The sequence below is a fragment of the Protopterus annectens genome, chromosome 7.part0, assembly GCF_019279795.1.
Source record: "Protopterus annectens isolate FY-2018-M chromosome 7.part0, PAN1.0, whole genome shotgun sequence".
NCBI lineage: Eukaryota > Metazoa > Chordata > Ceratodontiformes > Protopteridae > Protopterus > Protopterus annectens.
The window spans coordinates 1,341,130,049-1,341,156,767 of record NC_056739.1 but is presented as its reverse complement, the minus strand read 5'-3'; the positions used below and the strand labels follow the sequence as shown (position 1 = coordinate 1,341,156,767).

The following is a 26,719-nucleotide window of genomic DNA, read 5'->3' as shown; positions in this document are numbered from 1 at the left end:
CATGCAAGTTGTTTTGAAGGCTGTCAGTTGAATGGCAGTGTAGCACACCAGCTTTTCATTCAGTATCTCAAAAGGTTTAACTTTTGTCTTTCACAGGGAAATTCTCTGGATTTGACAGCATAGTTCCAATGTAGCTTATAACCTCCTAACCTAAGAATCAGGAGTGGAGTATCATAATCAGGGACACTTTGAATATTGATGCTAGTCACTTGTTTGGCAAAAGAAGACAATTAAGATAATTTTTTGAAGAATATCTGTAGTTCTGATTCCTGCCATAAAAAAAAAAAAAAAAAAATCAAGGGCAATTGAAAGGTGTGCAACTAAAATAGAAATGGCAGCTATTGCGTCACTTGAGACGCAGCAGTTTTTTTTGTCATTCAGTTCATGCATTGTTAGCAAAATTATCTCCGTGCTTGTTCTCTCCATGTCCACGAGGGTTTTCTGTGGATATTCTGTTTTCCTTCGACTTCATAAAACATTGCTGGCTGACTGTATTTAGTTTTGTTTAAATTAAGTGCTTAGGGTAGCCATTTACCTTGCCATTCCGATAGGGTCAGAGATGGACCTTCTCACTTACCTGCTTAAAAAGTGAATACATTTAAAATACTGAAGTGTAAGTAAATTTTAATCTTCTGGAAATTGTTCTCAGCTGGAAAATCTTCACAGATATCAGTCAGATCTGTACAATTTCAGTATAGTTTTGCATTGTAAGTTTTCTGTTCACCATAGCCTTAGCTAGAACTTCATTTTATGACAGTTTTTTTTAATTCTATATTTTCAATCAGCACTGTAAGCTGGCTAAGAGTGAATACACCCTTTATGTTCAATTACAAGAGCAGAAAGTTATGCCATCTTTCAACTGCACTCATATTTACCAAACTTGATTTTTCCATGTAATTCTGTTACACTAGATAGATAATTATATTCAGTGTGTGCTGTTGCCAGAAAGATTCTACATCTTGAGTAGGTAGTGTTAACAAGTCTCCCTGATCTTTACATGACAAAGACCCTTTTTGACAGTTGTGTCCCAAAATGTGAAAAATGGCAAGTGTATGTTGGGACATGAAATATTGTCTAGCTTTCCTCTTGATTTTTGCCTAATTTTATTGTATGTATAAAACACCTTAATATGATACAAAACAATATGCAGAATTCTACAGCAGCAAGAAATAACTGAAATTCTACAACAGTAAGCATTTATCTTGTAATAAAGTGAAATCCAATCATTGGCTTTAATTTTGGATTTGCCTTTTCTTACAAAAATCTCTTATTTCTGTAAGAATAAAGTGTCCCATTTTGAGCATCAGAAAATGTGCAAACGTTGTAATAGTTGTGACAGTACTACTATGGTGTCTTCAGATATTTCAGGAAACCTTGTTCTTTAAGCTTGACGTGAAATTTCAGTTGAAGGTCTCAGAATAAATTTGCCTTTTATAATTCAAAATGTTTTACGTAACTTGCCATAATGCGATAATCTGTTTATAAATGAAATAGAAAATAAAATCTGGCTTTATTTTTATTTGAGTTGCATCTCAGTTTTGTTTGGTACTTGCTGTCCAGATAGGTATGCTAGATAAGTGATCATACGGAATGCTGTTTAGGATTAAAGACATATTTTCCCTTGGATACCACATTTAACTATAACTGCCATATTTATTTTGGGGCAGGTTTTGCTTGGCAGGCAAGATGGTTCATATCCTAAAACTTAGTGCTCAGGGTCCCATACTGGTTTTGTGCACTGAAATACATTGATGCTTGTTTGCTTCTTGCATTTAGGTGAGCCCTTGCACTGGAAGCCTATAGTATTTGGTCCTGGTGTGATTAACAGTAATGAGATTCTTGCCCTATCCTTTTCTATCGGTCTGTGACAGTTGAATCTGGATTATTTGGGTTAAATCTGTAGCACCTATGGGCTGACATTCATTAAGTGCTTGATGTCAGTGAAAGTAGTGGTGGAGTAAAAGAAACCTAGGTGTTAAAACACTTAGCTTGTGTTTGCACAGTAGTAGATAAGCACGTATTGACGCTGCCTGTCTCTAACTTTTACAGGGAATGTGGAGGGGAAGGTCAGAGCAATCTAAGGCCATCTTCTGTTATAGGTAGCCAGTGCCATTGGATGCTTGAGTCACATCATGCGCGAGTACTTTTGAAATCCCCTACTCCTATACATAAGGTCTTTGTAGCATCAGATGTCTCAAGTTATTCAGTTTTTGTGGATATATGCTTCCTAGAAGGCGAGTTAAGGTTTTTGTTGCATTGTAGCAGGGAGCAGATAACTGTAAAATGCTCCAGAGCTGACCCTTTAAAGGCAACATTATTCTATCAGAAGTACAGTAAAAATACTAAGGCGTACCTCATGTTTAAGAATCGGCTGTATCAAAACTCGTTTCATACTGTGGGCTAGGTAAGATTCGTGGTGCATCCCAGGGCGCCAGTTTTCTACATCATCCATGCTCCTGAACTGTTCTTTTAAAAGCAACATTATTTCACCATAAGTACTGTAAAAGTCATAAGGTGCACCTCATGTTTGAGAATTGGGGTGCCAGACTCACTTTGTACTGTGATCTAGAGAAGAATTCATGGTGTCTCCCAGGAGGGATGGCTTTGTTTATTAGTCCATATAACAGTAGAGACAATGACTGGCAGAGTACGTATGCACTATTCATACCCATTGTTAAGTTATTAAACACACACATATAGATATAGTTCTATATATATATATATATATATATATATATATATATATATATATATATCCACCTATAGTTATTATGTAATGATTCAGCACTGTTCATTTGTTACCACTACTGCTACTGAAAACTAAGCAATTTTGAAATTAATAAATACAAATAAAAAAACTGTCAAAGACAGAATGTGTTAAGAAGATAATCCAATTCAGTAGGTTATGCGTGTTCACATTTTAATTAGTGCTAATTTATTCTGTTTGATATTGCTTTCTAGTGAGTGAGAGCTGACTTCAAGCTAATCAGTAAATCTGTTGATGAAAGTGACTAATCAGCCTTTTCTGTCAGTGACCTGGTGTCAAGTCCTAGACTGCATTTTCTTTACAGTTGTTATTGCGCAAGACAGGTAGACCATTCAAACTGCAAACTTCGCTGTCTGCATCAATACAACTCTCTACAGCTATTAATTTTCAGTTGCCTCTCCATGATTCACTGTTATTTTTCATTCAGATACTGTAAATGAAAAAAATATAAATCATTTAAGTAAAAAAAAAAAATATTAGTGTATAAAGTTTAAGCCAGGACATAGACTACGTGTTTGTATTATTCAAACACTTTAGAGTAGCCAGATAATCAACATTTATGGCGGGATGCTGCTTCATCCTTCCTGTCTCATTATATGACATAGAATAATTTCACTGTTGGTGCTTAATAGTGCAGTTCTAATGCCTGTTTCTCTGGCATTCCGTCCCTTGTTTAATGTGATATCTTAAGTTTAGCTAAGGTTTCTGTCCTGCCTTAAAACTGCCATCAAAGAAACTACCATTTGTTGAAAATTATCCCTGCCAGTTTTACTCACAGAGGACTACTACCCTAAGACCTGATGGAAGTTGCTCTTTGAATTATGAAAATTCGAAGGATGCTTTCTTAGAGGGTCCCATCAGTAGTAAATATGTGAGCAGCACAACAGTTAGCACTTACTTGTAGAAATAAAATCTTAATGTTCTCATATGTATCTAAAGGAAAGGGTGTACATGCTTTTCCATTAACTACAATGCGCTATGAGAATATACCCTTTATCGGATCACTCTGAAGGCTAACAGACAGGTATAGGACAGAGAACACTGCATTGACTTAGTGAAATTGTTATAAAATACTTGCATGTGATAATTAGTAGCAGTTTAATTTCTTTTCTTTTTAATCTTTTTTTTTTTTGGGGGGGGGTGCTTCAATAAAGTATTAGTTTAAAGGTGTGCACACTTATGCAACCAGCTTATTGTACGTTTTATATTTTTCCCCTAACAGATTTGTTTGTTTTTCAATTGAATTGTACAGGTTATAGGGTTACATTAAAGGTGGGAAAAGTTTTAAAATGATTTATTGTTTTCTCATTTTTTTTATATCGCAAAAACTTGGCATTTTAACAGGGGTGTGTACACTTTTTATATTCATTGTATGATGGCAGCCATTCTAAATGTCACATCCAGACACGTATGTTCATCATTCTGAATTGATTTATTCTGAATCAGTTATAATTATTTAAACACTAACTGAAAATTAGTTAATAAAAAAGTAGCCAAAACAGGAGTTAATGGATGTAAAACTCAACTGTGAAAGTGAGTGCATTCGGATACTTGAAAAGCAATCCCATCTAATGAAGAGCATTTTATAGTCTTCCCGAGTGCATGTTGATTTGTACTAGGCTACTCCAGTGGGAAGACGCCATCATGCCATTAAGGCAGTTTGTGTTGGAAAAGGGCAGGTGGATAGTCAGTAGCACTGCAGTGCATAGTATAATAGGAGTCTTAAGCTCAGACCTGGTCACATTGCTGGCTTGCCATTTAAAAGCCCCCAAGTGGAACATAAAAGTAGAGGCAGTATGTATAAGAAGACAGTTTTACCTATATAGTTGGCCTCTGTTTGTTTTATAGTCATTAGAGTGAATAAGTCTGTTATGTTCCTGCAGATTTGTCATTTGGAGATGGGGTATCTTCCATGTATTAGGTCATCTGCTGGCAAATTTTACTTTGGTGGTAGAAATTTGGCAACATATTTAAAGTAATTTCATTATTCACGGTTAGTTATTACAAGGAAATAGCACACAAAGTTCCATCTCCATTTAAGCAGACCATCTAAAAGTCTATCACGAGTTGTAATCTACTGCTGTAGCGGCTGGATATGTCATAGAACTAGTTTTTCAGCACTCCTGTATCTTCCTGCGCTGTAAGATGCACATGTGGATTGTCACTACATATCTGATAGATCTACAGATAGCATTGCCAGACAAATTTATTTTTCACAAATTCTCTTTTGACAGATTTCTTTAATAGTAACTTGTCACAAAAATTCAGTCATCCTCCTACTTATAGTTCCTGATTACTCCCAACAAAATGTTACTTGATTTACTTGACAGCTATTGCAAAGCACTTAATGCTAAAACACCTGTTTTGTCAGTGTTGTTGGTGTTAAGAGTGAGGTGTGACAGCCACAGACTTGTCATAATCAGGTAGGTTCGATCTTGTGTAGGTGCCACAAGATCTGGGTTATGTAGTTAGTAAATTAAAGCAAATAAATTCTAATGTCTATGAACTAGGACTGTATTTTTCACAATGTTAAAAGTTGTCAGTGTGATAGTAATGGGATTATTGCTGGGAGGAGATAGAACTGGCTCTGTGTCCACAGTGTGAGGTGGTGGAGAGCATATGCCATCCAAACCAGAGCAAATGGCCAGCTGCAAACGTGGTGCATAAACTTTAAAACACTGTTAGTCTTTAAAAACTTACTGTACTTACTACAGATCGTGTAAATAAGGCATGATGAGGAAGCTTCCAAGCTGAGTATTTTTTTCTGTATCCTTTTTTGTGGCCCCATGTGTGGCAGACAAGCCACTGCCCATCACTGCCACCACTGGGCAAAAGAAATTGATGGTGCGTCTGGAACACAGGCAGTCACAAGTGTAGTTTCGAGGTATGTCTGTAACCCTGTCCTTTGGTTTCAGATGTGAGCACCCACATTATCAGGGGGAGTTTCCTGTACTCTCCGTCCAGTGTGGGCAGGCTGCCACAAAACCACCATAAGGGCCGTTGTCACTGGCTTGGGATTACCAAACCCACATTCTCCCAGGTTTATGCAGGTAAGTTGTAGAGGTATAGTCCGCCAGCTAGGGCCATCATCTCCCTACCCCAAGGATGGTTTAAACCTTTCACTCCCACACTTTCCTTCCCAGCTTTTCCATTTCTCAAGCCACTAATCAGCCATATTGTATTGGGTTATAAGCAGGAATTTATTTGTCTATAAGATAAAGCTAGACCAAGTTGTGTGCTTTTACTTTGCCTGTGAAAATGTGCAGATTTGATGTGGTATGTATGTCATCTAAACCTGAAGTGTTTGAGAGCTGCTTTACAGATATCAAGGCACTTGATGGAGTTACCGTAATCTGTAACATACTGGTATGGTGGCAGAAAAGAGAAGCGTATGATTTGACACAGAGTTATTGAAAAGGCCAAGACAGGATAACCTCAATTTGAATAAAAATGAAAGCTTGAAATTGGAGTTGCAGGAGTGAGATATGTAGGTTATGTATGCCTTAACCTCTGAAGGTTTGAAACCAGGCACTGATAAAGTATTTCAAGATCAGTTTCAGATTTATTAAATTTTTCATAAACATGACAGTACATTTGCAAAGCAGTAGAAAGAAACTAATGAAATCAAATGCAGATTAATGCAGTCTATAAATATATCAGAATAAGTTAAAAGCAAATAAACAAGTTCACTATCAGAGATGTCACAGTTGCATATTCAAATATATATAAAGATTGAGTGTGATAAGTTTGCCCATGCAGTAAATAAATCGATGGCATTTGGTGGTTCCACATCTTCAGATGATAAGGTAGTTAAAAGGACTGATTTCCCCTCCTTAGCATTAGCAAGACAGCAGTCAGAGTGAAGGAATGGGGGAGGCAGAGCTTTTTGAAGTTGAAGTTATGATGGAGACGTGCAGAAGAGCCTCAAAGGATAGGCCAGTGAAATTTCATTACAGTTTTTTGCGGTGGAAAAATTAACTAAGAACAAACCTCCACAAATTTGTGAAGCAGTTGAGCCTCTAGAGGCAAGCCCCATGGATTATTGGGAACCAAGGAGAAATCAAATCTTGCCAGTGGAAAAAATGTTCTGTCCGGTTATCACTTGAGTGCACACCGGAAGAAATCCTAAAGAATGGTCTGCAAACAGTACACATCTTCCAAAATCATGTCAGCACTAAAGAATAGATTCCAAAACAGGCTGTGAGAGTAAACCTCTCTTCAGCAGTTCTGATCAGTGTAAGCAACTTGGATAGACAAGGCAACCAAGATGTCCATCATCCATCCACACTTGTATCAAATCAGTAACCCGGCAGTCATGAAGTAATCATGGAGAAAGGCCATCTAAGGAGTTCTGCAGCCATTAATGGCAACGGTTCCATAAAAGAGGTTAGATGGTGTCCAATAGCCATCAATGACTGCACTACCATGAACGCAACAGGAGGGTTTACAGTTGTAAAAGTACTCTCAAAAGATGAACGAATGATGGAGACAAATGATTAATTACTAGCCATACCGCGGTGGTGGTGCTGCGGTAGCGTTGTCGCCTCACAGTAAGACACGGTCCGGTTCGATTCTCAGCTAGAGCGTCTTCTGCATGGAGACATGCGTGAATGGGCGTACCTTTGTTGAAGGTTGTGTGTCAGGGCTGGCAACTCAGCACGTAAAAATCAACTGCCAATTATTAGCGGACCGGAGTTCCGCTGTGGCGACCCTTAACCGGGAAAAGCCGAAAGACACAACAACAAAGTAAGTTAACAAAGAAAACGAGAGATAAAAGCAACATAACCATGAAAATAAAGATAGTTTAAAGAAATATATGGAGGTGGTCTGCTAGGCAGCCACATGCTACAGTCTTGTCCTCTGAGCAGTAGTACATATGCCTCTACCTGAGGATAAATAAGTTATCAAAAGATTTATTGATTAAAGTAGTATCTTTTGAAGTATATACCAAACCTGTTCATAGGTAAGGTAAGTACTGGGCTAATTGCCCTTGTTGGTCATTTTAAGCCTAGTTAATTGTCCTTGGTGATAATGAAACCTTGTATCTCATTTGCCTATACCAAACCCCAACCCTCCTGTTCAATGTTAATGTGCCAGTAGAAAAAAAAATGCAGCATAATGTGGATAATGCAGACTGTAGAGTAATGAAATAACTTTGAAATGCTTACAGTTAGTAACTGAAGTGCTTGTACTGAAGTATTTTGATGTGAACATGTCTCATTGCAAGTAGATGCATTCAGAAGGGTATAGGTGCACTGTTTCTGCAGTAATGTAAACCAGCTGCTTGAACCCAGAGCTCTTACAGAATGCCAGGGGATGTGAGTTCAGATACAGAGCTATGGCATAAATGTATTTATGAAAACGTGTTCATTGCAGCAGATTTTCAAACTGTTGTATTAAGTCAGTGTCAGTGGCATAACAGGTAGTGCACACGCATTTTGTGCAGAATGCTGTGGGTTCTATTAAAAAAATCCCTCAGCACCTATTGAAAAGAGCAGGTTGAAGTTCCCCAATTTCTTGGCCAAATTTCCTCTAGTGCTATAAATACCACCTTGAGTTTCTCTTGAAAAGAGGCTACTAGCCTAGTGGGATTAACTCAGTCAACAAAGGATAGTAAGTCAATAAGTCATTGTACCAGTCAGTATATGACTGCAGAAAACACTGTCGAGACTGCAGAAGTATGTCTTAATTATGAAGTGTATACCAAGAAAAGAAATGTATACAGTGCACTGAGTTTTCTGTATTTACCAGAACAACAAGGAAAATTTGCTTGAGGCAGAACTGGAAATGAGTAATAATGCAGTTGTCTGTGATGGAGAGTAAGCTTAGAGGTTCAGTGGTAAACCCAAAGTGATCCAAAGATGAGAATGCTTTAAGATGCAATAATGAAAATTAGGTTCTAACAGAAGAGGAATACAGCCTTTTCATTTAAAGAAGAAATAATTTGCATTTAAGATCTAATGTTTAATCAGGTAAAATAATCTTGCATAATCAGCTAAAGAAGGTAGTATTGGCAAGGATACAAAAGTCCTTGCTAAGAACTGTGATATTTACAGAAAGAGGTTGTAATGTGTTATATTAACCAGGTATGTTGAATGCAAATTGAGCAAGAGGTTTCAAGACTGTTCTGTGGGTGTGGGCAATTTTTATAACTGTAATCCAAGAGAGGATATTTTTCTTATGCCAAGAAGATCACAGAGTGAGTAATAATTTACCCACATCCAATACTAGCTTTAAAGTTTCCTGAGGTCATGAAGTTTACTAACACTACACTTATTGGTGTTTTAATGCACTTAAAGCTTGGATTTGTGACATGGAATGCTTAATTTATTCATCTCAGATTATAGGCACTGCAGTGGTTTTGAACCTAAACCAGTAGTCTGGCATTAGATAATTTGATTATACTGAATAAATCATGCATTTGTATTTCCGCTGTTAATCCTCATTGCTTTTGTTGGTCCGTGGGCCACTGAAGTAAGCGCTTAGCCTGTTTTACAATTCTTGACCAAGTGATTTTCCTGTGTGTGTGTGTGTGTGTGTGTGTGTGTGTGTGTGTGTGTGTGTGCACGTTTTAACTGTGGATGGGAATCCATTTCATTGTAGTTGGAAACCATTTTTACACTCATCCTTAAAAAGCCATCTATGGATTGTCGCCATATGGATAACTATTGGATTATCTCTAACCTTCTATTCCTTAGCAAGGGTGTCAAGAGAGTCTTGCGTATATCTCCCGTGAATCCTACTTACCATCCCATGACATTTTGCATCTACACCCATCCCAGCTCAGGAGCTGTTTTGGTATGAGTGTGCCTTTGTTAGTATGATGAATGATCTTCTGGTGGTGAGAAATTATGATCTGCATTCTAGATCGTTGTATTAGTATCATCCAAGATTGGCTTTATTGCTCTTTGTTTATTTGTGCTGTAAGTACACTGAGGTTTTGATTGACTGCATGAGATCTCACCGTGTCCTGTTTGGTGCAGTCCTCAGTTGACTTCTTATGTTTCAGAATTGCCTAGGCTGTTAATTCTGGTTTGAGGTATATATACATTGTCGGATTCCACGGGCCTTTTTCTTGGTCACATTGCTTTTCAGTGTATATATATTTCCATTGTGAAATGCTATTAGGATGAGAGGTTTAAATTACTGTTATGCTGCTAATGCTTAACTATACCTCTCCTTTCCTTTCGCATCTAAGTCAGGTCTTTGCTCTGTTGAGGACACTCTGAGACATCCTACAGCAGATGAAAATATATTGACTAATATTTAGATTGTCACATTGGGAGACAGTGGTCTTGAAGAACCTTGGGGGTCCTTCATTGCTTCACACCTTCCAGTTGATGGGAATAGCTTAGAGCTTGTCTGGAGGGTGCATGGTATTGTATACTGTTGAGAAGTAAGATGTCACTTAAGAGCTTACTTGATAGTAATTGTAAAACCATCATATTTTTATCTTATAACTATTACCAGGCTGAAGCACCAGAGTCCTCAGAAAGCCTTTTCTGGCTGTAATTTCATCCCATCTTTATCACCGAGTACCCTGTACTTTGGACATCATGACACCAAGCTTGATGTGGTTTCAGCAGGCACAAAACTGGGTGGTTGGGTTAACAGGTAACCACTTATTTTACTCTTGTTCTGCGTGCTTAGCAGTGGTGCCTGCAACTTCAGTATTCATCTGGCCCTGGCATTCTCAAAGAGCCTTTTATCTGACGGTTTGTCTCAACAGTCTGACAATCCGCTCATTTTTTTTTCTTTTTTTTTTTAACTTATCAAAGGGGCAAATGTCAACATGGGGCCACCTTTAAGGCAGCCATTAGAAGTGTATTTGAGTTTTTCTTTAAGCCCTAGCCCATGGATTCAACCAACCATGAGTCGGGTATGGTGTAGATAGCAGTGCTGCATGATGTGGTGGTTACTCTGGTTACTACCAAGGAAATCCTGGCCACTGCATTTGTGCCAGTGGTACATATGCTACCTTCCTCCATCCTCCTCTGCCTGTGTCAAATGCTTGAACTGCTAATCAGACTCTGGTTGCCTGAGCCATAGTTGATGCTCAGTTTCTCTGCACCACTAGAGCAAGCTTAAAGAGCTTTCGGAGAACATCCAGCTTTACTTGGCTAATAAGGGGCTCCTGGTGGATTTCATAGTGCTTAGAAAAGACTTCTAGTAGAATGCCTTTTTAGGCACTTTTCGTATGGAGCTGGATGTTTCACCCATCAACAGGAATGCTCTGCTTTGGTCAGTTTTAGGGGGTCCCTTAAAGTGTAGCTATTCCATTAGGCTATAATTGTGGAACTTGGAGTTTATTTATTGCACTGATTGGAACTGTACTGACTGCTTTATTTTTAACTATTTTGATACACGGGGTTTATGTTTTCAAATACTATAAAGATGATTTGGTTTGATCAGTTTCCCCATCCATAGCATGACCCATTTATGCTGTCTGGCACTACTAGATGAGACCAGCTGCATATGTTCTTTTAAATTTCTTGGATTTTTTTGCTAAGGTTGCAGAGATGGTACAGTTTCTTTCCTGTGAGGTATTAGAATTGCTCTGCTGTTCAGACTGTCTTTTCCAGCTCTAAATAATTGAGTGTGTGTTATGGGGTTTCCTCTCTTCCTGCGCATACTTGAGGAAGAACCAGAAACAAATGGATTTTCACGGTCTAGTTTAACATTTCACCGTTTCATAAGAAACAAATATAAAGTTCATACAAGTGAATATTCTGTAGGAAAATGAAGGGTCTTAGACTGTTACATAATCTTATTTCAGATAGCTTTTGCAGCAGATTTTGCATTCACAGGTATTAAGATTGCTTGGTCAGAGCCTTGAAGCAGCTCAAGCTGAAAAGTACATCCACCCCTCCACTTCTGATACTGTAAAACTGATAGTTCCAGTATAGTACAAGTAATTAAAATGTGTGTCTTTCTATTTTCTAGTCAGTACTGATATGATATGGTAGTGACTAGATGGTTATCAACTGCTGTATAAAGTGATGGCATTTGAAAATGTCTGAGCCTGTACTCCAGTTTTACCAGACATGTTGTGTCAAATAAATGTGGCAAAACAAATTGCTCTAGTTAGTGTATTTATTACATGCTATGGTTGAACATGAGTAAAACACAGTAGTACAACACCTAGTTAAAAATATTTTAGCATATGTAACATCAGAGGTCATAAACCACTTTTGAGTTGAGATAGATGTTACATATTTTTTAAATCTCAGATCTGAAGTAGTTAACTTCATTTTATCTGCAACCTGTGGGTATTCAGATCCATATCGGATCCAAGCCGGCAACTTTTCAAGCATCTGCTCCGAGCTCCAAGCTCCTCCTTTTACCGATAACCCATCACCATCTCCTACTATCCCTCAGATCTCGTTTGCCGCTTCATGCATCAGCATCGTGGTCTCCATAGCTCTGAGCAATTAGAGTTGTAGTAAGTGCTTTTTGAAAAAATCTTTTCTTGTGTAAAGTGAGAGTTTGTCTTGGTTCCCTTTTCCTCCCCCAAACGCTTGTTCGTCAGAAAAAGTTTAGTTAGTGAACTAGTTTAGTGTACGCCCGCCCTTTCCCTTAGGTGTGCGTGGTTTTAGTGTATTGGAGTTTAGTAGGTGTGTGTGTGTGTGTGTGTGTGTGTGTGTGTGTGTGTGTGTGTGTGTGTGTGTGTGGGTGTGTGTGTAGAATGGCTGATCAGCCTAAACCTACATTTAAGAAATGCACAGTGTGTGGCCATAAGCTTTCACCGGCATATGGTCACACACTGTGTGTTTGCCTAGGCCTTCCACATTTGTCTACCCAGTGCAGTGTGTGTGCCGGTTTTAATCCTAGGACCTTAAAGGAGAGGAAGGCAAAACTGGTGACTAAAGGCCTTCTCCCTGCTTCCACGCTGGACTCGTCTTCCTCGGCCTAGGATTCCACAGCTTTTGCCCAACCTCTCCCTCAGGCAGGGACTCATCCTCCCAGTAGACCTGTTGAAGGGGATGCAAAAGGAAGAGAAAGGAAAAAGGACAGAGATGGAGAGCAGACGGGGGATAGGCCCTGTAAATGGTCTCCAGATCAGGAGTCCTTCCCTAGCCCACGTTCCAAGGTGTCAAGACCTGTGTCTCCTCGGCTCCACTCCCCTAGATTCTCCCCGGAACTGACGGAGCCTTCGGAACCAAGGCCTTCATCCAGATCTTCGCAGCGTCCAGCTAGATCCGAGTTGGTCGTTTCCTTACGCTCGACTTGGAGTCTCTCTGATTGGATATGGACAGGATGATGATGAGATTTATTCGGACCCAAATCCAGATGGAAGTCTTGCCAGGCCCCCTCTCCCTTTGGAGGGGGGACTTCCATGCCCTTCTTTCATCCTATTTCTCCTTACCCGATCCGGCCTGCGGTTTCAGGGTTTATGGATCCGAGGATCTTCGAAGCTGGGGATTCGGTGCCGATGGTTCCTCCAACCTCGACTCCAGTGATTACCTTGAGTTCCTCGGATCCAACCAGTTTGGATTCGAGCGTCTCTCAGGGCCGGGGATGGAGGTGTCTTCGGCTCCGACTTTGTTGGATCCGAGCCATTCCTTCGGAGCTCTGGCTAACCTAGCCTCGGCCCCGATCCTCACGGCGGACCCGGGGAGAGATTCCTTGTTGGGTGCTAAGGAGGTGCACTCTCCATCGGCGTTTGACATGGTGGAGAGAGTTCTTTCCCAAGGATTGAGACCCCAGCCTATTTCCTTGGATTCCGCCCAGACTCCCTTGGATTCGGTTACGACTCCCTTCATCTTGTCCCAGGGACAGCCCGTGCTAGAGGACCCCCAGGCAGTTCCCCTGGAGGAACCCCCGTGGCTCACGAGCCCTCTTCAGAGAGTCCCACTGAAGAGGGTCCTTGTAAGCACACATGTAAAAGGAGGCACGTGGACTCCCCCGAGTCCTTGACAGAAGACACTCATTTAGATGAAGGAGAAGGTTCCCCCAGGTCACCTCCCGAGAATGTCTCCTTTGGAGTCATCATGGAGATCCTCTGCCAGACGGGAGGTTGGTCAGTGCCAAAACCCTCTACAGATGAATCGGTGTTCCTGGCGGCTTTTGGCACGGGCCCATCTACGTCCTGGGTGTCCCTGCCAGCGGATCTCTTGGTGGGTCTTATCACCACACGGCATGGAAGGAGCCTGACACCACAGAGCCGATACCCAAACGTCCGGACAAGATCCTCTCTCCACCCTCGGACAGACAGGTCTGGTATAAAGGATCCCCTGTTGATGCTATGGTGGTTGCAGCAGCCCACCAAGAGGGAACTGGCTCAGGAAAGTTCCTTGGTCCACCCTCCGGACAAGGAGTCCAGGATGGTAGATCGATTTGGGAAGCGGGTGTATACTTCAGTGACATTTTCCATCCGAGTGCTGAACTATTTGGCACACGTTATACGACTGCAACGAGACCTAGTCACGGAGTTAGCTAAGTCACCCCCAGAGTCTTTGTTGCATGAGGACAAGCATCTGTTCTCCGTGAAAATGTCAACTCTGAAGTCCGTATCAAACATGTTTATGCACCTCCTTTCCCATGCTACGGAAGGAGCGGCTAGGGCAGCTGGGACCGGCATGGCTATGAGGCAACATGCTTGGCTCAGATTGTGTCAATTTGCAGACCCCTTCAGAGCGTCTTTCACATATGCTCCTTTCGATGGTTCTTCTCTCTTTGGGAAGACTGTACGTGACACCCTTGTCCAGAGAGAAAAAGACTAGAAGACTTTGTCTGCCGTCGGAATCCGCTTCTCTAGTACTCAAAGGTCCTTTTCTAGGAATCAGAGAGGGCAAAAGAAGATGCAGTTCTGGAAATCAGTTTTCCCGGGACTCTCAGGACAACTCGTCCCCTAGAGGCAGAGGGTGACATGACAGACGCTGTCCCAGAGGCAGTGGGGGTCCAAGGAACTTTGGGTCTAGGGAGCCCTTCTTGGACAGGCTCACGCAGCAGCCCTGAGGGGTTGCCCGACTGTCCTACTCTGGAGGCAGTCGGGGGAAGATTATCTTTGCACCCAACGGCTTGGAGTCCATAACTGAAGATCGTTGGGTGCTTCAAATAATAATATCCAGAGGCTACACTATCCCGTTTGTTGCCCCTCCCGTCCAACCAAAGCATCTCCCAGAGGTCCCACCCACTCAAAGGGAGAAGGCAGCGCTAGAGATTTCCAAGCTGCTTCTCAAATGAGTCATCGAACCGGTCCCCCCAATAAGTCCGGATCAGGCATTTACTCTAGGTTCCTTTTAGTGCCAAAAAAGATGGGGGACCTCAGGCCCATTTTGGACCTGGCAACCTTAAACCTGGCTGTCACCAAACAGAAATTCCGGATGGTCACCCTGCAGTCCATTCTACCTTATATTCGAGAATGCAACTGGATGTGCTCGATAGACCTCCAGGATGCTTACTACCATATCAAGATTTGAAGAAGCTCCAGGAGATTTCTTCACTTCCGGCGGGGAGCCAATCATTTCCAGTTCAGAGCCCTACCCTTCGGTCTCACTACAGCCCCCAGGGTGTTTACCAAGGTAATGGCAGTCGTAGCTGCTCACCTGAGGCTTCAGGGAATTCAGTTATTCCGTTACCTAGACAATTGGCTCCTCGCTGCTTCCACCAAGTGTCTTCTTTGCCAAGCCAGAGACTCCTTCCTTCATCTTGCAGACCGGCTAGGGATCACTATCAATGTTTCCAAGTCCCTTTTGGACCCAGTGCAGGTCTTGGACTTCATCGGGGCATGTCTGGACACCCTTCGACTGAAAGTCTTTCTAACTCCAGACAGGGTCCAGAGTGTACCATATCCATATATCCATAGTTCTTGGCCCCAGGTTACTCAAGGCCATCGACGTTCTCAGAGCCCTGGGCTCTATGGCTGCAGCAGTCTTGATCCTCCCCTGTGCGCATTTTCACATGCAGGTTCTTCAGTGGACTCTAGCCGTACAGTGGTCTTGGCTAGATCTCCCCATGGAACATCCAATTCAGATCAGCAAAGCCTGCAGGATGTCACTCCTCTGGTGGCTCCAATCCCCGGAGATCGCAGCGGGACACCCATTTGTATCACCCATAGCCCAAGCCACAGTGACCATGGACACCTCCTAGCTCAGGTGGGGGGGGCATTATCTGGGGAGGACGGTCCAAGGCATGTGGTCCCAGATTGAGACCAGATTGCACATCAGTGTTCTGGAGATGAGAGCAGTGCTTTTAGCATTGCAAGCCTTCCACACTGTTCATCCTCCAGGGACTATTGTAATTCAGTCAGACAACATGTCAGTTGTCTGGTACATCAACAAACAGGGAGGAACCAGATCTAACCCTCTGTGTTGCGAGGCCATGAGAGTGTGGGAGTGGGCAATCTCCACTAGTCAGTTTCTGATTGCAATGCACATCCCAGGACGCTCCAACTTTTTAGTGGATAGATTGAGTTGGGCTATTCTAATGTCATACGAGTGGTCTCTGAAGCAGGCGATAACTGAGGAGATTTTTCTTGCCTGGGGTCAGCCTTGCTGCGATCTCTTTGCATCTCCTTCCAACATGAAGTGTGACGACTTCGCCCTGATTCCCTCACTAGGGGTTCCCCCCCAGAGATGCTCTAGTCCATGCTTGGCCTCCCGGGTTGCTTTATGCTTATCCCCCATTGCCACTCATTCCGAAGTTTCTTCAGAAAGCTTGTCGACTGGGGTGCAGAGTGATCCTCATTGCGCCGTTCTGGCCTCGTCAGGTGTGGTTCCCCTTCCTATGGTCTCATGTTCTAGCTCCTTCTTGGGTTCTGGATCCCTGCCCGGATCTCATTTCTCATCCCTCAGGCACTTGTCCGCCTAACCTGGATAGCCTCAAGCTGACTGCTTGGTTGCTCCAGTTCCCTTGGTTGCCATGACTCCCGGTCTTTCATCTTCAGTTAAAGCTATTCTGGTGGCATCTCACAACGCTTCCACTAGGAAGATTTACTGCAGTAAATGGAAACTATTCTCTATTTGGGCTTTTCAGAGAAACCTGGATCCTTTTACAGCCCCTGTTCCTGCAGTGTTGGATTTCTTGGCCAGTATTTTTTCAGCAAGGGGCTCGTTCTTCCACTGTGAAAGTGCAACTGGCAGCTATTTCGAATTTCCACGTCAGCGAAAACATGAATGCCCTGGTATCTTCTAGACTGTGTAAGGTTTTCCTTAAAGGCACCTTTCTTTTGCATCCTCCTGTTAAGGACTGTGTTCCTGCTTGGGACCTTACCTTGGTTTTCCAGGCTTGGTTTTCCAGGCTTTAGTTGCTCCCCCTTTGAACCTGCAGCATCAGTAGATTTTAAGTTCTTATCCTAGTGGCCATTACGTTGGCTAGGAGGGTTTCTGAGATTCAGGCTTTGTCTGCCGTGCCCCCTTACTTAATCTTCCATAAGGACAGGGTTTCTCTCCTCACAAACCCTTCTTTCTTACCAAAAGTTGCTTCTGAATTAAACATTAATCAAACATTTAACCTGCCTGTTTTCTTTCCAAACTTTCAGAACAAGGGTAAATATAAACTGCATTTGCTAGATGTTCATAGACAACTTAGTTTTTATTTACATAGAACAAAGCCCTTCCGTAAGTCTGACCAGCTATTTGTGTCTTTTTCTAAACCCTTTCTGGTTCATAGGTTCATACTAGGCTATCTGCCCGGGGGCAATTATAAGCCTAGCCCGATTCTGTATGGCTTACGCCACCCCTTGATTTGAGTATACTGTGCCCTTTTTAAGGTTTAGTTTACTGTGCCTCTGTCTAGTAGTGACACGGGAGTAATCCCTGGGACAAACCTACGATCCCCCATCCACTTATCGAGATTCTTCTTGAGATTCAGTGAGGTGCTCTGCCTCACATGAACTGGAATTCTATTCCAGAGCGAAGGGAGCCTCTGGGTTATGAACCTGTCCCTCCAGCAAGTTCTATTTAATTCTGTGCTGAGGTTCAAGTCCCTCGAGCATGTGGCTCTAAGGGATTTAGATTTACTGAGGTGGAGCATGTCCATTAATTCTGGATTTGACATAGCTTTGTATGTCAGGCATAGATTGCCTCGAAGTAGGCGGTATGCAACTGAGTAGAGCTGGAGTTTTTTTAACCAAGCAGCATATGGCATCTGTTTGAGACCCTTGATCCTCTTGGTGAGATACTTTTGGGGTCTTTCTAATTGCTGCAGGTGTCGGGTAAGGTACATCCCAAAAGGGGCATTGTATTCTATGATGGGCCTGATGAGGGATGAATAAAGGGGCACGATTACCTCTCTTGATCTAGATGTGAAACCCTTCGTGATGAGGTGGGCTATGTAGAAGGTCTTTCTGGGTAAAGCCATCTCCACGGTTTCCTTAGCTAGATGGATTACACAATGTATTTTGCAAATTTACAAAGACAAAGGTCTTGCCCTCTCCTGGTCCTATTAAGGCTCATTCTACCAGATCTATGGCGACTTCTGCTGCCTTTTGGTCTAGAGTTTCATTGGATGACATTTGTGCTGCAGCAACTTGGGCAAGGTCATATACCTTCATTTCTTATTATAAGTTGTATTTGATCTCCAGAGGGAGAGCATCTTTCGGCTCTGTGGTGCTCAGGAATATCCTTCCATGAGGGCCTCCCAGCAGTTTAAGTAGCTGGGGACTTTGTCCCACAGGTTGCAGATAAAATGAAGTTAACTACTTCAGATGAAGAAGTTATGTACTCACCATAACGCTCCATCTGAGTAGTTACACTTCATTTTTCTGCAACCTTCCCACCCTTCTTCCCCCAAACCTTCTCGTGGTTTATTGTAAGTTGAGTTGCTGATTGGTTGAGTAGTGGCAAACTCGATCTGAGGGAAGGTAGGAAATGGTGATGAGTTATGGGTAAGGGGGAGGAACTTGGAGCTCAGAGCAGATGCTTGAAAAGTTGCCGGCTCGGATCCGATATGGATCCGAATACCCACAGGTCGCAGAAAAATGAAGTGCAACTACTCAGATGGAGCATTATGGTGAGTATGTAACTTCTTTTTCTGCCATATAGTGTAAAATGTAACCGTCCGAGCAACTGAGAACAGTTTTTCTCCTAACTTGGTGTTCCGATACATGCTGTTTCTTGATCTGCAACTTTAACTTGGCCCCCTCAAGAGAATAACTTTGTCATTTACCAGACCACTGTAGACTTGTTTCCCTGTAGGAATATGTGGCAGTACTTGTAATCTGTTGTGTTTGCAGCATGGTAATTTAACAGCTGTAACCTTTGTATAGTAGCAGGATTATGAACTATGCCTATTTTTGTTTCAGGCATCATAACCAGATCCAAAGCATTAATGGAAGCTTGCTGAAACTGTACACTTCCTTACAAGTTCTAGATCTGAATTCAAATGATCTCACAGAAGTAAGAAGCACTTATTTTCCACCTGGACTACGCATTAAAGAGTTGTAAGTGTTTCTTTGTTGAAAGTCTTATCACTTCTTTATCATACCATATTAAGAAATGTATGTCTCGTTTTTGGAAAATGTTTGAGCTTGTACTTCGGTTTTACTAGACCTGTTGTGTCAAATTAAATGTGGCAAAATGAAATTGCTTCAGTTAGTGTATTTATTGCATGTTGTGGTTTAACATGAGTGAAACACTGCAGAACAACATCTACTTAAACTTTTTTTCATATACTAAACAGATGAACCTTGCTAAAATGTTGGCAGTGTGCTAGTGCAAGTAGCTGCTTTTCCCATTTCTTCAAGTGCTGTTTCATGTAGACAAGATGCCTTAAGACCTCAAGTTACACTGTGGAGGAAACTTGATTAATTTGCACAGTCTACTTTGTGAAAATTTACAATAAATTTTAAGGCAACATGGTGAATTTGTCTGTCAGTGCCAAAGTCCAGAGTTCACGTCTGAAACTTGTCCCTGTGTTTGTGGCACTCACTTATTCACTCTTTATCCTCATAGGTTTTCTCCTGGTGCTCTGGTTTACTCCCGCCTCCCAGAACATTTTGATTAGATGCTATAAATACACGCACGCATGTGCACACACACACACACACACACACACACACATGCGCACACATACTGTGTGTGTGTGTGTGTGTGTGTGTGTGTGTGTGTGTGTGTGTGTGTGTGTGTGTGTGTGTGTGTGTGTGTGTGTGTGTGTATCTGTACCTATCAATGCCTTTTTTTGGTCTATCTAAATACAGTTTGCAAGCACACTTTTCTTAGAATTTCCCCTTAACAGTTTTGAGATGTGATACAGCAAAAGTCTGGTCAGGCATGGTGTTACTTAATTCTTGAAGTTTTGAATTCGGAAATGATTGTAATGTTTTATGGTAAATCTGCAAAATTCCAGAATTAATTGGTATAAGAGATGAATGCGTGCTTTATTAGGCATCTAACTTAAGCTATTGAAGAGCATTTGGGCATGTACAGTAGGCCATTTATTATAAAGAGTTGTGGGATTAGTAATTTTCTGATCACAAACTGTAGCTAAAAATCATATGTAAAGACTTGTCAAAGCAGAAATACTTGCAATATAATTGATGCCATACAGTAAGTCTTGTGTCAGACCCTTCGTTTTCAGTCATTCAGTGCTCTGAAAGTAGTTAGGAATTGGTGAAGACATAGTCTCTGTGACCATTATTTTGGTAAGTTACCAGTCAGAAGTAGCATTGTACATGATTAGGATTGCAGTTGGCACAGTGTCAGTAAAAAAAATTAATTAAATAGACTGTAATTGGGGAACCATATTGTGAGCTGAAAAAACTGTGACCATAACCTTGACACTCCAGGACTAGGAACCTTCCAGTGTCCTGTTAAATCAGACCGGGGGGAGTGGGGGTGACAGTGGTATTGAACATTTTGCAGTGATCACACATCATCAGATGACATACGACTGCCCCAAGCCTTTCACAAAACAGAACTGTTATTTTATGGTTTAGCTTTTGCGTCCATTTAACTTATGTAGACTTCATCAGAACTAGAACATAATTACCACTTGTCTTTTAAGTAACAAAATTCATCTCATGACATGTATACACCAAACAAACCTCACAGTATATTTCAAGTGATAAAAAACGTGGGTATATCTATCCATCTGTCCACAACCCCTTTTCCCCATTTTTGCACATGGGGTGAGGATGTCACTTTAACAGTGACAATCCTCTATAGCCTAAGTTCACACTGCTAAGTGGCTAGCCTTGCAGCGGTTCTTGCACGCACAATCAAATCTGGCCAGTTTAGAGTGTCCAGTCCATCTACTGCATTTTTTTGGAATGTGAGAGGAAACCAAAGCACATAAAATGCAACAAAAGTTAAGATTTACCATCCTTACAAAAAATTGTTTATAAAACTGAATAAAAGATAATATAATCTACATCAGATTCTATTTCAAAAATTGTTTCACATCTGAATTCAGTAAACTGTGTGTCTGTATAGACCACAGAATGTACAACTGAATTAATCATGGTTATAACTTTGCTGCTGATAATTTCAGAGGGCTACTTATAGATATGTTTGTTTATTCCAGTAAACACTAATGCATTTAACCTTAACTGCCACTTAATATCCTATATTCTTGCTGGAGTATTTGGCATTTTGCAGCGATACCAAAGAAATTGATATTTTTTGTGTATTGAGAAAATTTGAGCTGCAGTGACGCTTCTTGTCTTTTCAGGTATACACTGTTTGCATTTGAAAATAATGCAGTATGATTTATTTCCTAAATGGAATGGAAAATGTTTTCCTTCATGTTGTCAGCACTGGAGTTGGTATCTAATAAGAGTATCACCGTCGGCTCCTAATACTTGTGGCTGAATTTGATCCACTCCTGCCACATACTTTTACCCCAGTCAGTACACAAAAACTCCAAGAGCTGGATATGTTGAGTGTATTCAGTAGTTTATTCACAAGTAAATCAACGCAACAAAGCTTTCAGGCAGATGCCCATCTTCAGTGTGTATATCACACTGAAGAAGGGCATCTGCTTGAAAGCTTTGTGGAGTTGATGAAGTGCTCCATGTGTATCATAAACTGTATTTGTAGCAAGCATATTGCTACTTTTATAAGGAAATAAGAGGATCTTTTTTATTCTCTCCAGTCTGAGGAAAGGGAAAAGGGTTTTTTTGGCTCCTCAGGTCTGATGAGAGAGGACCTTTTTAGCTCAAAAAATGAATAGATGGTATTGTAGGTATAAAACAAAAATTGAACATGCACGGTGCCTTTCCTAATAGTTCTTATATGTCTCCATTATACATGTGTACATTGTTAATGGAATTAACTGTACTAATGATGAAACGTCTGTGCCGCAGTGGTACAGTGGTAGCATTGCTGCCTCACAGCAAGAGGTTCTCCTGTTCGATTCTCAGCTGGAGTGCCTTCTGTGTGGAGTCTGCATGTCCTTCCCATGGTCGAGTGGCCTCCAAAAGACATGCATGAATGGGCGTGCCTTTGCTGAAGGTTGGGCTTGGGCTGGCAACTCGGCACCATAAAAATCTACTGCCAGTCATTAGCGGACCGGAGTTCTGCTGTGGCGACCCCTAACCGGGAAAAGCCGAAAAGACAAACAGCAATGATGAAACTTCTGTAAATTATGTACCAGATTTTGCACGGGAATGTAAATGATTTTTGAAAGCTTTCAACACGCACACATTGCATTCCTTAGAGTAATCTTTGTTGGGATGCATTTCATTGTTCTGAAAAGTGCTTCCAGACCTTCACATGTATTAATATAGACAGCATATCACCCAACTTTTTTGTTTTCCCCTTTTTCATTTCTTACTGGTGTCCTGTAGCCCTTAGGATGCCTGATTTAAAGTAGACTGTAAAGGTGATGACTGCTGTAGGTCTTTATGCACATTATGAAAGGAAATGCTGTTGAGGTCACCACTGTCTTCCTCATTGCATTCATTTCTGAGTAACTGAGACGTAAGATAAATGTATGACGTACATGGTATAACAGAGGTATAGTAATATACAAACATCAAAATGTAAGTGGTAATGTTTGGTGGTTTAATTAAGAACTCTTAATGGAAAGGATTGCTTCAGGTAACAGTAAGCTGATGCTTCAGGTAACAGTAAGCTGATGAGGCATAGATTCATTTCTTTACATTGCTTTTCTTTGCAATGTGTTAGATTTTATGTCTACATTAATCACAAAGACTTTTGTTTCTGAAGTCTGCATGAATTTCTATTACAGTCAAAGTTAAGTGTTTGCTTTGATCAGCTCCTGTCTGTCCAAAAGAGATCTTGTATAAGCTTGTAGATATTAGTAAAACACCAAAATAATACAGGTAACTAACTTTTTTTCAACAATTTGCAGGTATCTGGGCAGTAACAAAATTAGTATTTTGGAGCATGGTGCTTTCAATAGCCTTGCTAGATCTCTGCAAGTGCTTCGTCTGAGCAAAAATCGAATTGCCCACCTTCCTGTCAAAGCATTCACCTTGCCCAGGCTAACACAACTGTAAGTAGTGCTCTCCATACTTTTGCAGGAACTGTGGGGCCCTGATGTCACATACATAGTCAGTTGTATTTGGAAGAAGAATTAAAACATGTTGCATTATCGAAACAGTTTTGGCAAGCAAATGTGAGCTTCTGTGTAGTGTCAGTATTGATCATTTTTAACATTTTGTCTTGGCTGTTTAAATGTGGAATCTGGTTGCACTAGTTATCCTGTAGTCTGTTAGCTCTTTTTTTATTGTCATGAATTTAAACTCGGTTAGGAGTAGGTAGAAGTGATACATCAGGAATTGTTTTTTACCATTTCTGATGATGTTGCTTGGTGCACTATAATGTGTTCTATGGATAGCAGCAATGTGTATAGTAGTATTATTTTTATGCATCTGCAACGTGTGAAAACTCGGGAAGTACTATTTTCAGAAGTTTATTTTGGTGTCACCCTTGATTACTGTATATAGTTTTGTGTTAACACATTTCTTGACTCCTTTGCTCGCTCAGCGTGTCACAGGTGTTTTATGAAAGATGTTTTAAAATTTTATTTTAATAAAAAAAAAATACAGTTTTAAAATTTTATTTAATAAAAAATACAATTGGACACACAAGTGGAGGACTGAGGCTCCTGAAATACTGCTGAGCACTTTTACCTTCCCACAATGCACATTTCTTCCACATTCATCTCCACTTCATTCCCACCATGAAGACATGAGCAGAATAGTAAATGGTTTCACATCGTAAGCATGAGTTTTTCAGTTGCATTCTGGTCATTTGTGTGCTGTTTGAAGTTATAAGTGATCTTTTATTATTGCTTACCTTCCTACTCAAGTTTTAATTACAAATTTTGAATTTTCCCCTCCTTTGGACTTGGGCATTTTTTAAACATGCCAAGCATCTCTAATACTATTTTCTCTGGTGGGCAGATCTCTTCTGTTCACCTGCACACACGGTGCTTATATTTCTTAAAGTTGGGTCATAATGCAGCCCTCTGTTCTGTATGTTTGTTTTAATGATGCTGCCAAGAAGCAATGCAAAAAGTATTATCCATTTAATTTACTTTTTTAATGACTAAGATGTTTGAGGCCTCCAAAAAGTCAAGTATGCTCTAAATTCTGATTCTGGACTTAACATAGTTTCCAGTTATTGATATGAAAAACCCAGGTATAAATTCTCTATAATCAGATGTGCTGTAGATCGCCCTCCCTCCAAAAAAAAAAAAAAAAAAAAAAAAACAACCTAAAGCAAAATGATGACAAAAGTGGAATAACTCTCCTAAGTGCAGAGACTCTGCTCACAAAGTTTCTAAAAGGTAGACAGTCCTCCGACTAAGAGAAAGATATGTTTACATTTTCTGCCTTATTTGTACTTTTCTCCACTGCAATGTTTACATTTTCTGCCTTATTTGTACTTTTCTCCACTGCAATGTTTACATTTTCTGCCTTATTTGTACTTCTCTCCACTGCAGGAGTCTGTTTCACTGAAGACGGACCAACAGTCTTTTCCTCACCTCTATTTCAGAGATCTCCCCAGTTCCCTACATTGATTACAACTAAGTACAGAGCCAGATCATAGACAAATGGGAATGGACCAACCTTCCCCCCACCCCGCAGCCATTCTGGTGTCCTATTACTTGCCATCCTCATTACCATGAACACTACTCAAAACTGTCAGCGTGCATACCATTTTCTTCTTTACGTTTCAAATGAAGGCAGAGATGAGAATTTAATTAAAATTTTTTAATTTAAATATCTTTTGTTGACCACGTAATCCCACCAGGCATTCTTTTCAGGGGAGAATCTTGGTGGTATTTATACTACTAGGGGAAATTTGCCCAGGGCATTGGAGAACTTTCCCCTACTCTTTTTGATAGCTAAAGTGATTGTAAAAGATCTCACATCACCTACCATTAATGCAGACAGATGGGGCCACAATTTAACATCTCATCCAAAGGACAACACACTCAGGAGTACAACATTCCTCCACCCCGCCCACTTAAAGTGCAGTATCAACAGTCCATCTACATTATGTGGGAGTAGAACCCATTCCTTTTGTACCAAAGGCAAATATGCTACATGTTGTGCTACTAACATTGCTTTGAAATTATATAGCAAGAACACTGACAGACATTTTCTAAACAAAAACAGTTGTACATTGAAAACAGACTTGGCATGAGCAACAGTAACTGCTGTTTCCTTGAAACTCGTATTCTTTGAAAATGCACTGAAGCTTGCAGTCCTTGAAAATGCTCCCTTGTAGATTTTTTCCATTTAGCAGTGAAAAAAATGTGTGAATCGATAAAAAACAAAATTACCTATTTCAGCACATCTCAATCAACTAAGCAGTTTGGTAGTTGGTGTGGAGGATTAAGGCTGTTGTCTGCTGTAGGCAAGGTACAGGGTTTGAGTCTAAGCAATCTAATCAATTAACCTGCCACTCCTGAATAGGGCATTCTATACACACACACACCTCTGTCTAAATACCTGGAATGCTTGCTGCAAGCAGCAGCTTCTCCAATGTATGTTGGACAGCAGCACTTAGTTCACACTTCCGTTTCATAAAATTGAAAGCCCCATCTGTGGGAAAGCAGCATCAGTCATATCACGATGAAAGCCCCATCTGCAGAAAACAAGTAGCAGTCATGTCCAAAGCCCCATCTGTTTAAATCTTGTGTTTTCTGCTCTCTGGTTTCGTGTGTCGTGCAAGACATATGATGCCTGCACAGTGTGTGTCCTTAAAAATGCATGTTCATAAAAAATTTAAATGTTTTATTTAACAATTAAATTTGTGGCAGCTCCCAGCGGGCCCCCCCAAGCCAACAGGCCCTAGGCAACTGCTTAGGTAGCCTAGTGCTGGATCTGGCTTTAAATGGCTGCAGCTTTTAACAGTTGAAATGTGTGCTCTTGTAGGATCTCTCTACTTCCCAGGTTTTGGGGATAACATGGGTCTGCACAAGTTCCAGGCTTTTATAGCAATTTTTTTTTTTTGCCAGCACCAGGATGCTAATTAGTGTATTCATCACGAGCCTTCATTGGCTATACACTGTCATTTGTCTGCTATACCAGCAATAGTAAAACTGACATCATACAGTAGGCCTCATTATTATGTGCTGTGGTCCAGCTTATGTGAGAGTACCTACCATCAGTTTGTATGCTTGGTTAAGGTGCACATAAAACTGCCGATTAAGACATCTGTTATGACTTCTACAATTTGTCCAGTACTAGTATCATTGACATCAGTGCAGCTGATGCCAGAATAACTAGCTCTGATTCATGCAACTTCACAGTAACTGGCTCACCTCCAGTGCTTTCTTCTCACAGATATTACCATCCACTGCTCAATTTTTCTTGTAGTACTACTGTAGCTATATTTTTAGGACAGATGGCCATCATTCTAGCATTGGTAGTGTATACAGCAGTAATTCAGAGGTCACTATTATCAATGTTTGTGGGCAGAACAGGCCAAATTATAGTGATACAAACTACCACCTCTTCAATTGTAGATAACTTTGTCCAGTATGAGATCTGATTGGCTCCCCTCAGGCTCCCATTTGAAATTTTAGTTA

The 26,719-nt window shown here is 40.9% G+C and overlaps 1 protein-coding gene across 1 annotated transcript in view; it reads left to right on the top strand.

Moving 5' to 3' along the window:
- The window catches only part of LRIG1 (leucine rich repeats and immunoglobulin like domains 1), a gene marked incomplete in the record, with an annotated part of 404,144 nt that overhangs the window by 195,323 nt on the left and 182,102 nt on the right, over positions 1-26,719 (top strand). The window contains 2 exon segments of the mRNA XM_044077960.1: positions 19,014-19,151; positions 23,024-23,167. Of these exon segments, the coding sequence (XP_043933895.1) occupies positions 19,014-19,151; positions 23,024-23,167 (282 nt within the window).